The sequence below is a fragment of the Danio rerio genome, chromosome 21 (genome assembly GCF_052040795.2).
Source record: "Danio rerio strain M-AB ecotype USA chromosome 21, GRCz13ab, whole genome shotgun sequence".
Lineage (NCBI taxonomy): Eukaryota > Metazoa > Chordata > Actinopteri > Cypriniformes > Danionidae > Danio > Danio rerio.
The window spans coordinates 34377954-34392975 of NC_141041.1; the positions used below are offsets into that span (position 1 = coordinate 34377954).

At 36.5% G+C, this 15022-nt stretch overlaps 1 protein-coding gene across 1 annotated transcript; it reads right to left on the minus strand.

Moving 5' to 3' along the window:
• Nucleotides 1-429: 429 nt before the first annotated feature.
• Nucleotides 430-12848, minus strand: tnfsf10l3 (tumor necrosis factor (ligand) superfamily, member 10 like 3). Its single transcript, NM_001042713.1, is given in 5 exon segments — nucleotides 430-887; nucleotides 5879-5971; nucleotides 6140-6176; nucleotides 10298-10447; nucleotides 12717-12848. Coding segments are annotated over 5 exon segments (870 nt in total).
• Nucleotides 12849-15022: the final 2174 nt, after the last annotated feature.

Sequence of the window (15022 nt, forward strand, 5' to 3'; positions counted from 1 at the left end):
AACTCAAGTATAACTTTTTACATTTATTTCGAGTAGCAGCTTGCCCATAGATAGGTGCATTTGTTGATGTTCAGAGTCTTTATTTTAAGGAACTAGTGGTTCTTTAAGCGATTAAATACAGAACGTCATTGTCCCCATTTACAGGTCTTCCTTCTTTGTTAGAAACAAAAGCTTGCGACATGCCAGTTCAGAGATAGTCCGCTCTTCTGAATCTGTCTATCATTCACCATATGAAGGTCAAACTGTCGCCTCTGACCACAAACGCTTCATGATTTTCTGAAAAATAAGAGATGTTTAGCCATTCCAGGGCTGTTTAAAGCCATCCGGCTATCCATGCTTTCCTCTCTTCATGGTTCCCACGTGGGGCCCTCCGACAGGAACGATTTCCTTTCCCTTGGAATGAGACCACAAGCCCCAAACACGTGTCCCTCAGAGGTCAAACAGGAAGGCCCCGAAGTAGCTGGAGGAGTCCTCTGCATACACAGCTGTGGGAGACGACACTGAGATGAAGATCTCATCTCCTGCTCGCAGCTCAAACAAGCCTCCCTGGTAGATGGAGTGCAGGGCGTTCTCACTATCCGGAGACCAACATTTGGTCCCCACACCCTTCAGGAGCTGGATAGGGCGAGCGTAGGCCGTCTTCTTGTAGACGCACTGCACCACCTGATGGCTGACGGAGCCTGAGTGGTAATCGTCAACTGAGAGGGTCAGATAGCGGAAGTAGACCTGAGCGTACAGGTAGTAGCGGCCGGCTCGAGGGACGCGTAGGCGGCCGTTAGACACGGTCATGTTGTGCAGGTGGGAACCAAAGCTCTGGTTTCCCCAGGAACGAACGGGATGGCGACAGGATTGGTGAAGGTCCATCTGAGGGGTCAGGGATGTTGTACCTGGAAGATACAACACACTTAGGTCAGTTCGGTATTCAGTAGCATTGTTCAATCTTGCTTCTGAACCTGAAATCCTTTATTAAGGACGAAAGTCCACCTAAATGTTTTGCGCTGCTGAAAACAATACTCTTCCAAAAATGCTCAGCTGTGAGTGCTTCTCCAACTGTTGGAGCTTTTTAAAAATAACAACGAGTGAGTCGGGACCAATAGCAAACTCCCTTTAAGCAAAGAGCATAGAATCACCAAGAGGCGACACTCTGTTGCTATTTGGAAAACAGCTACTAGATGTCGCTACTGTCTTGCGGCGGCCATTTTGGAATGAAAATTTCAATAGATCAACAGCACGGATATCTAACGTTAGACAGAATGAATTAAAATATTGAGTTAAATATGAGCTAAAATATTATATATTCATACACCTCATTATAAACAACATTTTAAACCATCTCAATTAAAAGAAAAACTATTTCTAAAATGTTGACAAGACTAAGTGCGTGCGCGTGCGATGAATTTATGTCAGAATTCAATCATTTTGGAGAAAGTGGCTTCTTATATAAAAGCTTTATTAGTCTTTCTGTAACCGACAACACTGGGAAGAAATATTACAACATATATGACTGCAACAAAAAGTGTACTGTCTGTCTGTTATCAACATCCCATTTTGAAAGTCATGTTAATTTAATTTAACAAGTCAGTATTATTATGCCAGTGTGTAAACTATTAAAATCGAAGTAATTTTACCTAATAGTGACAGTACCAAGAAAATAAGTATGGTTAAAATTTAAGCATAGCATTCGATACTTTTAATAAACCTTTAACATATCAGCCACTTTAAACCCTCAAACAGCATTATCCGGAATTCCTTTTGAGCTAAATTTGCCTTCAACAATACAGAACATTGTGGCTTTTACCACATTATTGAATAGTTTATTGGATATTTGGAAACAACTTTCTCCATCTTCATATGACAGATGGATAAAATAATTTTTTGGGTGTTAATAGTTGGAAAAAATTTGATTTTCATTAAGGGAGTCTTTAAAATCTTTTTACAAAACATGGAAACCTTTGTTGAATAATATTGACAATTTTGATCTTGAAGCAGAAGAGGAAAAAAGATTTGTTTGTTATTATTACTTTTATAGTTAGTTTTTTTGTTGTTGTTAATATATTAATTAATTTTATTAACTTATTTGTTTAGGTTTTGCATTTACTGTGTTATATTATACCTATTTTGTTTTTCTTATGGTCATTGGTTCTTAATTGTGAAAAAGCAGAACAGTGTATTGAAATCAGAATTATTAGCCCCCCTTTGAATTTTTTTTCTTTTTTAAATATTTCCTAAATGATGTTGAACAGAGCAAGAACATTTTCACAGTATGTCTAAGAATATTTTTTTCTTCTTCTGGAAATAGTCTTATTTGTTTTACTTTGGCTAAAATAAATACGTTTTTAATTTTTAAGAAAACATTTAAGGAGAAAATTATTAGCCCCTCTAAGTTATATATTTACCCGATAGTCTACAGAACAAACCATTGTTATACAATAACTAGCCTAATTACCTTAACCTGTCTAGTTTACCTAATTAACCTAGTCAAGCATTTAAATGTCACTTTAAGCTATAAAGAAGTGTCTTTTAAAATATCTAATAAAATATTATTTTCTGTCATCATGGCAAAGATTATATATATATCTGCACTGATTGTAAATCAAAGTAGCAACAGCTCACACTAAATACTATGCTAATGCTAGGTTTGTTAAATAAAATCAGCAAACAATGTAAATTAATTTTGAATAACAAGATATTGCGGTGCTAGAAACTTGTGTTATTGTCGGCAAATGCATAGTTCAGACTGCGTGATTTTAGCCCAGATTTTGAGAAATCGCCGACAAATGCCTGAAATCACAGGCAAATCGCTGCTCGTGCACGTGAGTGACAATCACACAGTATGAACTTTCAAAGACGCGATCTGAGAGAATCGCCGATGAGTCGCCGATGCCAGTGAGATATTTGACATGCTAAATATCTGGAGCTGTCGGCGATTCAAATCATGCCGTGTGAATTGAGTTTTGACTGAAAATAACATCAGCGATCGCCCACAGCCAATGAGAAAGCAACTTTCACTTGTGTGTGCGTGTGTGTATACCTGCTGCAGGCCAGCGGGAGGCTGGGGGAGAAGTTAACAGCGCTCTTTTTCGGTTTATTTGGACCCGCGAAATGAAGGAAAAACTAGTGGAGGTTTGACAGGACTCAGGAGCAACCGTGTCTGTTTGACGTGTCATACAGAAAGAAATTAGTTTATTATCAACGTTGAGGAGAAATGGCTAATTCCCTTTAAACCCAGGTGAGCAAATATGTAAATTTTCTACCCCATTAAAGGATTCTTTCTCATTATGTAGTTCATAACCGAAGATATACTATGTGTTTTTGGCTGTGAGATGTAGTTTAGACGAAGTTGTCGGCGATTCTTCCTATAGTAAAGTCATGCAATGTGAAAGTCCCTGTCACCGATACATCTTGCAGTGTAAACAAAGCAGCGACGAAATGCAAGCCCAGATAGTCATGCAGTGTGAAAACGTCTGTGACACGACTAGTTTGAAAATCATGCAGTCTGAACTCGGCATAAGTGAACAGGTCGTTCATAACGGAGATTTATTGACAACCGAATCACTCCCTCCGTTAATATGAGAAGTAAAATCAGGAGAGGGTGTGTGTTTCAGTAAACAGATTAGATGAAATTTAACAGGGAGGAAGGATAATACATTTCTAAGCACACAAACACATGCGCTTTCTCGTCAATGCCCATGCGATCTCTTATCCATCGATGTAGAAAAGTGAAAACTCCCAATCATAGATATATGTATATATTTGTGTATATCTCTGGCTCTAGATGGCCAGTACTCCACTGCACCTTGGTCTCATTCATTTCAAAGGAGGGCTCCCCTGTACTAAAATAGCGGCTCTATTGACACATTCCTCCCAATAGACAACAAGGGCGACATCTAATATAAATATATATGATTGTTTACGATAGTAAGTTGGTATGACAACTGTTTTATTTGATTGGTGGAGAATTGTTTTTTCAAAACTATTCCAGACAATGCATTTCACGTTTTTTAGGTTCAATGATGCATTCTGTGTAATTGACCCAAAACTCTGAAGTGAACAGAAATTGGGTGATTAATGACAATACAAATAGTGAGTAAGCTTTGTGTCATAGTGAGAAGTTACATCATTTTCGACACGAAGCATACTAGCTATCCACAAACTGTACCATATTTATGACCAAGCTTCTTTGACTTTTACCTCATTTATGAGGCATTTTCTTAGCACTGATTTTAGGGCTGGGCAATTTGGCCTAAAATCAAAATCTCGAATAATTAAACATTTTAACTCGATAACAATTAATGAAGGATTCTTTTATTTATTTATTTTTTTGCCCTCAGAGTTCACTTACAAGTTTTTTACAGTACATATACTCGCATATTACAAGTGAGAGATATTCGAATGAAGGGTGCATTACTTGATTTCAAAATAATTGAAGGAAACGCACACTATCTACTATCTTTGATTACTTATTGCTTGATTGAGGCATTTTTTGAGAACAAGCCAAATCAAACATTTGTGTCAATCATGAACAGTACCCTGGTATGGTTTTATAGACGATTTTATAGATGTACAATGATTTACACTTAAACTGCAATTCATTAAGTGGCCACTTGAGGTTGGCTCCAAAAGGGAGTAAATCTCATTTGACTTCCATGTTAAAATGGCCAAATTGACAGCAGAAAAACCAAACCAAAAAACTGTTTGGTGTGTATAGCTAATGTTACAGTTCATCACAAATCTAGGGTGAGCACATTTTTTAAAAGCTCTTCGATTTAATTTATATAAACTCTGCATAATTAAGGGTGTTGTCAACTAAGTGAGTGCTTTCTGCTCATCGCAGTCACCTCATCACAGCTAGATTCTAACTGCTGAACTTGGCAAATCTGTGCATTCATTATAATATTTCCCCAAAAGAAAGTGGAAATGAAGCTCCAATCCAATCGTCATCAATAGAGTGCAAAGGAAGGCTCAAGAATGGGTCCATCGTCCTACTTGACCAGAGATCATATGTGCCTGCAGAGTGGCCGCAGAAGTAGAAATCAGTCTAAATAGAGGGGGGTCATGTGACTTCACACAATCCAATTGAGAAAAATAAAAGATCAATCATAGATTCTGAATGTCGATTTCGATTACTTTTCGATGAATTGCCAAGCCTTAATAGACATGATTTTACCTAATTTATGAGAGATTTTCTCAACAATGATAGAATTGTACCTTATTTATAACAGTAGTTCTTCACCATTGGAAGATCTTTACCTATTTATGACAACAGCTCGTCAGCGTTTACCCCATTTATGACAGAGTCAACTGAATTTAACCTCATTTATGATAACGCTTCTTCAGTATTGACAGAATTTCACCTTATCTATGACACAACATTATAATATTCTGAAAATACTGAGAATATTAATATTCTGAATGATCATGATGATGATGATACATATTGAACAAAATAGGAGTAACAGGTAGGAAACGGCAGAACTTCATCTCTGGTGTTCAGAACATTGATATAATATTAATAATACACTGTACATCTTATAATAAAGTATGTTCTAAAGTTTTAATGAAAATCTTTACACTAAACAATTTTAGACTAGATGTTTGAATGTCTTGAAGGATAGATTAAATCATGTTTGAGACTGAGGAAATCTACTGAGGGTTTGTTTGTGACCACAAAACATTTGCATTTGTTGAACTCATCATATATTTTTTTTCTTTAGTTGTTTTCTTGAGATGTCGGTTCAGCAAGAAGTCAAGAAATTTGCTATGCGACTGAATTCCTAATGAAGCTGTTTGTTAAGATTGTTTTCAGATTGTTTTTTTTTTTTTTTTGCTGACATGAGGCCCCTGTAATACACACACCCAAACATGCTGGCACACTCACCCTGCAGTCCACTGTCTCTGAGAGTAAGATGAGCTGACGGCCGTGGGCTGCCAGTGGTGAGTAATTTTGTCCTTGGTGGGAAAGAAACTCTTTCTGTAAAACACAGAAAAGAACAAAGGTCATCAATAAAACAGATTGTTTTTAAGGGGAATACACTACATTTCCTTGAAAACGAAACAAAATTCTTCAGTTCAATAAAAACAGGAAGATTTTCCTTTAATTGACAAGGAAAACAATCAAATTCCTGTGGTTTCATGTTACCTTCAAAGGTGTGTTTGGAGATTATGTTTTCTGTGACCTAAAAGAGAGCAAAACATGAATGTCTTCGGTTTTGTGAGAAAATACAGAAAACAAAAGACATATTTATACTGACATTACTCAAAACGCTCCTAATTCTGTTGAATAAAACTGTTACACATCTGAAGCATATCAACATTTTCCACATTTAACTCCATGTGAGAGAGACAGTTCAAGCTGTTTTCTGGAAGACAGCAGTGGAACAAAAATATCAAAGCCACAGATGAACAGGAACAAGCTCCATCATGTTTGATTTATTTGGAGTGATTTTTTTTAGTACAACAAGCCAAATCAAACATTTAATATGTGTCAATCACGAACACAGTATCCTGGTATGGTTGTGAGATTTTCTCACAATTAAGCTTTTAAAGGTACAGTGGAAGATTTTATAGAAGATGTACAATGATTAACTGAAACTTATAGGTGTGGATGTAACGTTATGTAAAAATCAAGTTGCCAACTCCTGATCTCCCTTGTTAAGGAAATACTGAAACTGCAATTCATTGACTGGCCACTTGAGGCTGGCTCCAAAAGGGAGTAAATCTCCATTGACTCCCATGTTAAAATGGCCAAATTTATAGCAGAAAAACAGGTTTACAGCCTGGAACCACACAATGGTTTTGGTGTATATAGCTAATATTACAGTTCATCACAACTCGGGGGTAAGCAAATTTTTTCAAAGCTCCTCAGTTTAATTTATATGAAGTCTTAAATTTCTGCATAATTAAGAGTGTTGTCAATTGAGTGAACGCTATCTGCTGCTCACCGTCATGTCTTTGCAGCTAGATTCTAGCTGCTGAACTTGACAAATCTGTGCATTTAAGATAACATTGAGTGCTTCCCCTAAAGAAAATGGAAATGAAGCAAAATGAAACCTGACTTTATTCTCCAGCACCACCCAAGTCCCACCTCTTTGCCCATTTTTGGTAACAAGGATATTATGTGCTGTATGAGAAATGATGCGCTGACAAGATGGTGACGGTTGGCCACGCCCACTTGTAGCTTAATTCGAGCTTTTATCACCAAAAAAACTCTATTCTCTCTCGAATCCATTATAAACTTTGGTTTTAACAGCAGATTGTGCTGTATACTTTCAAAACATTAATATCCAGCTGCAGACCAGCAGACCCACACACGTTTCAGGACACACAATCTAGGACAGTGTTTCTCAACTGGTGGGTTGCGACTGAAAAGTGGGTCTCGGGAACATTTTCAGTGAGTCGCGGAGTGTGTGATCAATAAAACAACAAAAGTTACATTTTTCAGTTCTTTTGCTTATATCGGACTTTTATTTTGAAATGCGCGTGCGACAACCATACCGTTTGAAATGTGAAATTTCATTTAATTTTAGCTACAAATATGTCGAAGCGCAAGTACGACCCTGAAAATGTTAAGTGTGGATTTACATAAATTGACAATAAAAAAAGGCTTAAAACCTCAATGTGTCATATGTAGTGAGGTGCTTACACAAGAGAGCATGAAACCTTCTAATTTAAAACGACATTTAGAAACCAAACATACCAGTTGCAAGAATAAACCGGTGGACTATTTTCAAAGACGACTAAAGGAGCTGAGAGCATCACAAAAGTGCCTAACGTCTTCATGTTTAAAACAAGTACAGGCACTCTGCGCATCTTACTGTGCTCACCGTGTAGCAAAGGCCCAGAAAGCCCACACAATAGCAGAAGAGCAAATAGCTGGTGATTATTATTAAAATGGTTGTGATTCTTTTAATAATTTTACTTGAATTTGCTGGTTTGTTCTGTTCAACCGGATCAGTGTTCATGTTTTATGAACAGTTCATTTTAGTTCATGGTAACTTAACTTTTCCTTACCCTAACCACTGTTTACAGTCTTTGACGTTTTTATTATGTAATATTTGTATAATTTGATACATTTTGTTAAATGACAGCAGTAAAATATTGTTTTTTTTAAGTCTTTGTGATTTTCTTATGATTTATCTGTCACTACTTGTGTATGTTAACAAATAAATACAAATAAATTATAATTCCTAAAATTATATTATAGCTCCTAAAAAAATGGGTCGCAGCTTGATGTCCATGTAAAAATGTGGGTTCCATGGCCAAACCAGTTGAAAACCACTGATCTAAGACACACAATCTGACAGGGGCAAACCATATATGGCCATGGCGGATGATAATGTTATTAAAGTCTTCTCAGACTTGGTCAGTCATCAGCAGTATATTTTTATATATAATGTTAATAAATAGTGTAGACAATAGTATATACTAATTCACAAATATGGTGATCGAGACAGACAAATGAGGAACGATGTTTCCGATCACCATTCAATAAAATAGACTGAGCATTTTTCTATCAGTCATAATACGTGAGATCAGCCATTATTAATCTGACAGAGTCAGTAGAGCACATACTCGCTTTGCTGAAGATTTTTAGAAATGATCTAAATTGGACAGGTTTATATGATTTATATAATAGATTTATTTTAATAAAGGAAATAATAGCAAGTTAATTTGTACAGGCTATAATACATCTTTATATGTAGTAAAAAATATATTTTACTCCAGCGATAAAATAGTATTAATTTTCAAATTAATTAATAGGTTTTTTATTAAAGTTTTCCCACGTTAAATACTATAGTAGTTTAAAGTAAGTGATATATTGTTTTTGAACCATAAAGTACTAGTAATTTGTGGTAATTATAGTTGCAACAAATATGGTAATACAGACAAATTAACTCTAAATAATGATAAAGTAAACTATGTCAGCATTAAGATCCTGAATTAATCCTACAATTAGACGGTCTATTATGTTTTCTTTGTGTGGATATGTGAATAAAGTCATAAGTGTTTTAACTAAATATTTTTATTTACATAATTTGAGTACCAAAACTGCACAGATGTTAAAATGATTGTAACGACATAATAATGAAACAATTACTGAAATGGGAAACCCTAAACTGTTCACAGTCTAATAGCAATCGTAGTATGGACTGTCTAGATCGCCTTATTTGTGAAATACAGTAGGCGGCGATAATGCTTCTTAGTAGTTAGTCGCTGTTAAACAAGAAAAAAAATAGAAGAAGACTGATCTGACATTAACCATATCTCTGTTGCCCCTGCCTAGATTGTGTGTCCTGGATTGTCTGTCCTGAAACATGTGTGGGTCTGCAGCTGGATATATCTCTTACAAACAGCTGTACACGGCTTGCATCCAATTCCTTACAAACACCACCTGAACATAAATGAATCTTTATTAAAGTGAGGAAAGGTTTAGGTGAATTACATGTTCATAGCTTCCAAACTCAAAGCCGAGCTATGCACAAATTGCACAATATGTTCTGCCAGGTTGAGATATTTCCCCCCAAAATGAAAATTCTGCCATCATTTACTCACCCTTGACCTGTTCCAAACCAGCTTTATATTTAGTTCTATAGAAAACAAATGATCATGTATTGTATATGTAAAATGTTGGAAACCTGTAACCACTGACATTCATAGCAGGAAAAACAAATACTATAGAAGTCAATGGTTACAGGTTTCATACATTCTTCAAAATATCTTATTTTTTATTCATGTTTTGGAATGAGTCAAGGGTAAAAGATGGCACAATTTTTTCATTTTGGGGTGAACTATCCCTTTAAGCATTTGTTTAAGCATTTTTTCTCTACATTTTTATATAAACTTACAGTCAGATATATTTTAATGAATCTTGAAAATGACAGTTATTACAGATAAGTTCTGTATATTGCAGAGTAAACATGACAGTGTACACTTTTACATGTTTTAAATGACTTCTAAATCACTTATGAGAGAACAGACATCTACTGTAAGTACCCAATTTTCCCAAAAAGGCACAGATCAATGCATTCCTGAATGCTTTCGTGTGTTGAAGGTTTCCAGGGCTTTGTGGTTTCTGCAGCTTCTCCCTCGCTTGTCATGTGCATCTCTAGAGGGCTTCTGGTGTAATTGCATGTTTAATATGCTTTCATGACTACACATTACATCTTTGTAGGATAAACTTGGATAAACCTGTGCCTGCTTCCAGGCTGTGCGGAAGGGTTTGAAGCACAAGTCACAATGTTGGATTGCATTAACTGAGCATCTTTTCATGTTCTTTGATGTTCAGAATCTCTTTTACCTTAGAGATGTAGGCTTTGAGTCCTTCTGCTAGTTTAATGCACGGCTCTCCAAAGAGCTGGACTAGATCATCGGGTACATCTTGCTCTTTCTCCATAGCGTTCAGAAGACCAAGACACCTCAGCTCCTCCACCATTCCTTGTGTTCGAGCCTGTTGATGACACAGTTTTCAAATCACCAATCCACTAAAAATATACACTACCTGACAAAAGTCTTGTCACCTATCCAAGTTTTAGGAACAGCAAAAAAAAACTTGACTTCTAGTTGAACCTTTGGTATGAAAAGTGACTTATATGAAAGGCAAAAGCCTCAAGATTATGCTTATCTGACTAAAATAAAATATGATCATGCCATGATATTTAACTAGGACAGTAAGGTTTGTCTTTGCTTAGACAAAAGTCTCGTCATTTAGCAGAAATAATGTACAGTATAGAATATAAAGTCATGGTGCAGTGGAAAAAGAATTAATATTGTGTTTGACTCTCATGAGCTTAGAGGACTGCATCCATACATCTCTGCAATGACTCAAATCACTTAATAATAAAATCATCTGGAATGGCAAAGAAAACATTCTTGCAGGACTCCCAGAGTTCATCGTGATTCTTTAGATTCATCTTCAATGCCTCCATCTCACCCCAGACATACTCAATAATGTTTATACCTGGTGACTGGGCTGGCCAATCCTGAAGCCCCTTGACCTTCTTTGCTTTCAGGAACTTTGATGTGAAGGCTGAAGTATGCGAAAGAGCGCAATCCTGCTGAAGAATTTGCCCTCTCCTGTGGTTTGTAATGTAACGGGCTGCACGAACGTCCAATCCAACCATCCAACTTTGTGTGTTATTTGAGACAGTTTGTTGAATCAACTTTATTTTTTTATGTTTTTATATTTGATCTAATATTTATATCATATATAAAAAAGACACATGGATCAATGGCCTGTTTTGAAACAAAAAATTATGATTAATATTTACGATAGATAATTATTTATGTTTTTTTTTTAGATCAATCAAAATGGCAGAGTGCAATTCAATTGTCTTAACCAAGAAAAATCTGAGATCATCCAGAGTTCCAAAGAAGCATGAAGCACATTATCCATCTGCTGGCATTTATTGTCATAACATTATTTTGACCTAATGTGTGGTCACATAGTTTTTTTTTTCTGTGCCAAATACATTTTAAACTCCCCGATTCACCATTTCACTTAAAAAGTAAAAAGGGTAAGAAAAAAAAAGAGAAAGATATAAAAAATAATCGTTTCTAGTAACTATCATGTTCTGCTGTGTATTCTTGTTACTAGCCTTAAAATCAGGCCTTTGGAGAACAAAGAAGTTCCCATAACAGACAGCTATTTAGACTAAGACCACAAACATTCTATGATGATAAAGTTATGAAGAATTTTATTAATCTCTCTGTCACTAGAAAAGCAGACATAACTAGACTGTAGAGGTCTGAAACTAAGGCTTCTGCGATTCACATTTTGGTATGGCTTTCTGTTTTCAGGATCAGGACCCCTTGATTGTGTCTAACTCATGATGCGGACCAAACTGCAAAACCATTCTCCTCAAAACCACTGACCTTGAGCTCTCATAAAGCAGAAGATCTGAAAGAAATTAACATGCTAATGCAAACTGACAGCGTTCCTGTTTTAATTAAAGCATTTACGCTCATCTTTGTATAACTTTGAGGGGCACTTTCTAGACCCGTTTCTGTCTTTTTCTGATAGATACATTTTGTTGTTAGTTTAAATAAATACATAAGTTAAATTATTAAAATGAGTTGTTATTTTGTTTTCACCTCCAATGGGAAAAAAGCTATCTGCTCAAAAAATATAAATCATTAACACGGGGCATGTTTTAGTCAAAGATTTGACAACTTTCCCACGCATTACAAAAAGAGGGTATCAGAATACAAAAAGCACCATTCAAAAAACTGATAGGGGAGTTTGAAAACAGTACAATTACAACAAACATTCGTAAAGAATATTTCTAGCAATTCTGTGTGCAAAACCGAGCCTGATTCCTTTTGACTCACAACTGAAAATAACAAAGAACCATGACCTAATGCTAAATTACCACCATACCAAACTTACAAAGAGAAATAAAGCAATGCTCACACAATGAAAACTTGTAAACCTGATACTAATGACTGCATGTCAGCCTGCGGGGTAGGAAAGAGCTTTAATGCCATTCCCATATGATCTCCAGGAGGATTTGTGCTATAATAAAAGCTCCAGTACATATATTTAAAAGGTTTGACAGTGCACAGTTTAAAATAATACAGACTTCATAAAATGTCTCATTTGTCACTGTTATTTAGAATAAAACCAATATTTAAGTGCCAGTGGAAAGTTTTACAGAAGTTTCAACTAATAAAGACACTGTATCACAAATCACTGTTATCAATAATTCTAATGTTTTTACCTGTGCCACTGACATGTTCAAGTATATGAAGAGTCCGGTGGTCGATGCAACTTGCAGGACAATCACGATGACCACAACCGTCGTCACCCACATCTTGGACGGAACTTCGAGACGATTTTTAGGCTGCACCATGATGAATGAGCTCGACTCGCTACTCACAGATTGTAAATATTCCGAGTTTCCTTCGGATGCGGCGGCATTCCTGTCGAATGAGTCCAGCACGCGCTGAGGAGGGGCTGCGGGCTCCACCGTGTCCATCTCTTACACTAACTGACCGAGTCTGATTAACTACCACCGCACACGAGAAAACCGAAAGGAAGACAGGGGTTTAATGACGAGAATACCATCGTATTCGTGATTGACTGATGTTCCGGTGAAGCCCTCGAGTTAAAGCGTCAATGGGTTAAAAACACGGTGCTGCGCGGAATGAGAACCGAAGGAGTTTGTCGATAGACTGGTATTCAGTATCATCCGCTCTCCATCACCCTTCCGCTCCCTCTCGTCTTTTATTTGACACCGCCTCGTGACTCCTATACAAGCCCACCTGTTGAAAAACTCCATTTCACCAGTGGACGCTGTTTGGTGTTTAAATGGTCGTTTAAGTGATGACGGTAATTTAGTGTAAAGTAGCTTACAGAAGCAGCTAAACAGAGTTAGCAGCAAGCAGGCAATAATAGACTTAAACGCTCAAATTTATTCGCAGGCCTAGCTAGGGCACATCGCAGGTAAAATAGGGATCTTTTTGAAGTTTTGCTTCGTCAAATGTGACAACAATAAATAAAATAAAATTGAGTAAGGTTAGGCTATACTTCTGTTAATTTAGTTTTTATATTAATTTCAGTATGTTATTATTGGATGCATAAGATTTAATATTGTTACGTAATATTGTCTTAGATATATTTTATGAGAGACTTCCTAAGTTTACCAAACAAGTGGTTCTAATATGAGCTGCTTTGTAAACCTTAAATAAAAATTTGTAAGTTTTTTTTTTTTTTTTTTTTTTAATGGGCAGGTATGGCGGCTATGTAGTTAGCACAGTTGCCTCATAGCAAAAAGGTCACTGGTTCGATTCCCAGTTGCATGAACTCCAGTTTACCCTATACAGTCCAATGATATGTAGGTAATTTGAAAAATCGACATTGGCCGCGCTTGTGTGAGCGAATGGGAGAATGTATGGGTGTTTCTCAGTGCTGTGCCCTTCCAACATATGCCAGAGTAATATGCTCAAGTTACTGGCGGTTCTTTCCACTGTGGCGACCCCTGATAAATCAGGGTCTAAGCTGAAGGACAGTGAGTGAGTAAAACTGTCTGTACCGTGTGAATGGGGGAGTGTGTGTTTAACAGAACTCAGGGTTGTGTTGTCAGTGCTGGGTTACAGCAAAAAGGGTGTTTACCAGTAAATCAGTTGCTAGAGTAATTGGTGGTTCATTCCACTGTGATAATGTAGGGAATAAACAAAAGGAAAGTAGCTAAGTGTTCAATATTTGGTTACTATACTACCAAAATCATTAAACATAAACAGTAAAAATAACTGCAGATTTTTCTGGTCCTGGTCAAATGCTGGTTTGACCAGTACGAATCAGCAAAAATCAGCAAAACATTATCAAAACAAATCTTATGAGCTGTTTTTTTAGCAGTGTTAAAGAAAACTGCCCTGTGACATTTTGGGATGGTTATTTTTTGGTTGCCAATAAACTAGAGAACATTCTCGAAACAACTTACTTATTTGGTTATCTAAAAATAATTAAATTGGAAACAAATGTCAACCAAGGAATAAGGGTTCAATGAGCTTGCATGAACATTAAGGTGTTTGCATCAATTTAATAGTTAACTTTGAGTAGCTAATTTACAACTATTGTTTTCACTTGTACTGCGACTACTAAAATGAACTTTTATGCTGATACCTTTGTTAAATATAGGCTAATCATAAGCATATAGTTTGTGAAATAACACTTGTTATGTTTAAGAACCCAGGTTGCGAAGAATTCTGGCCCAGATTTGGCATAAAGCTGGCAGAGCAGGCATTCATTCAGCACTGGAATACAGCATGTGGGCCAAACATGGCCTGTGTTTGGCAGAGGCAGTACAGATGTTAAAAATTGAGATGTGGGCCACGTAAGTTTGGCCTGTCTTGATCCACATTTAAAATGCATCAAAATAATTTTTGAGCAAAGAAATTCTACCAATCAGGTCGCTTTGAGAAAAAAACACAGCCCATAGTGTGCCTCAATGCTTCATGGGTTTATCAATTTCATTGCAATCGTGGCACAACAACCTATCTGGCCCAGTTCAGGCCCAGTTATGAG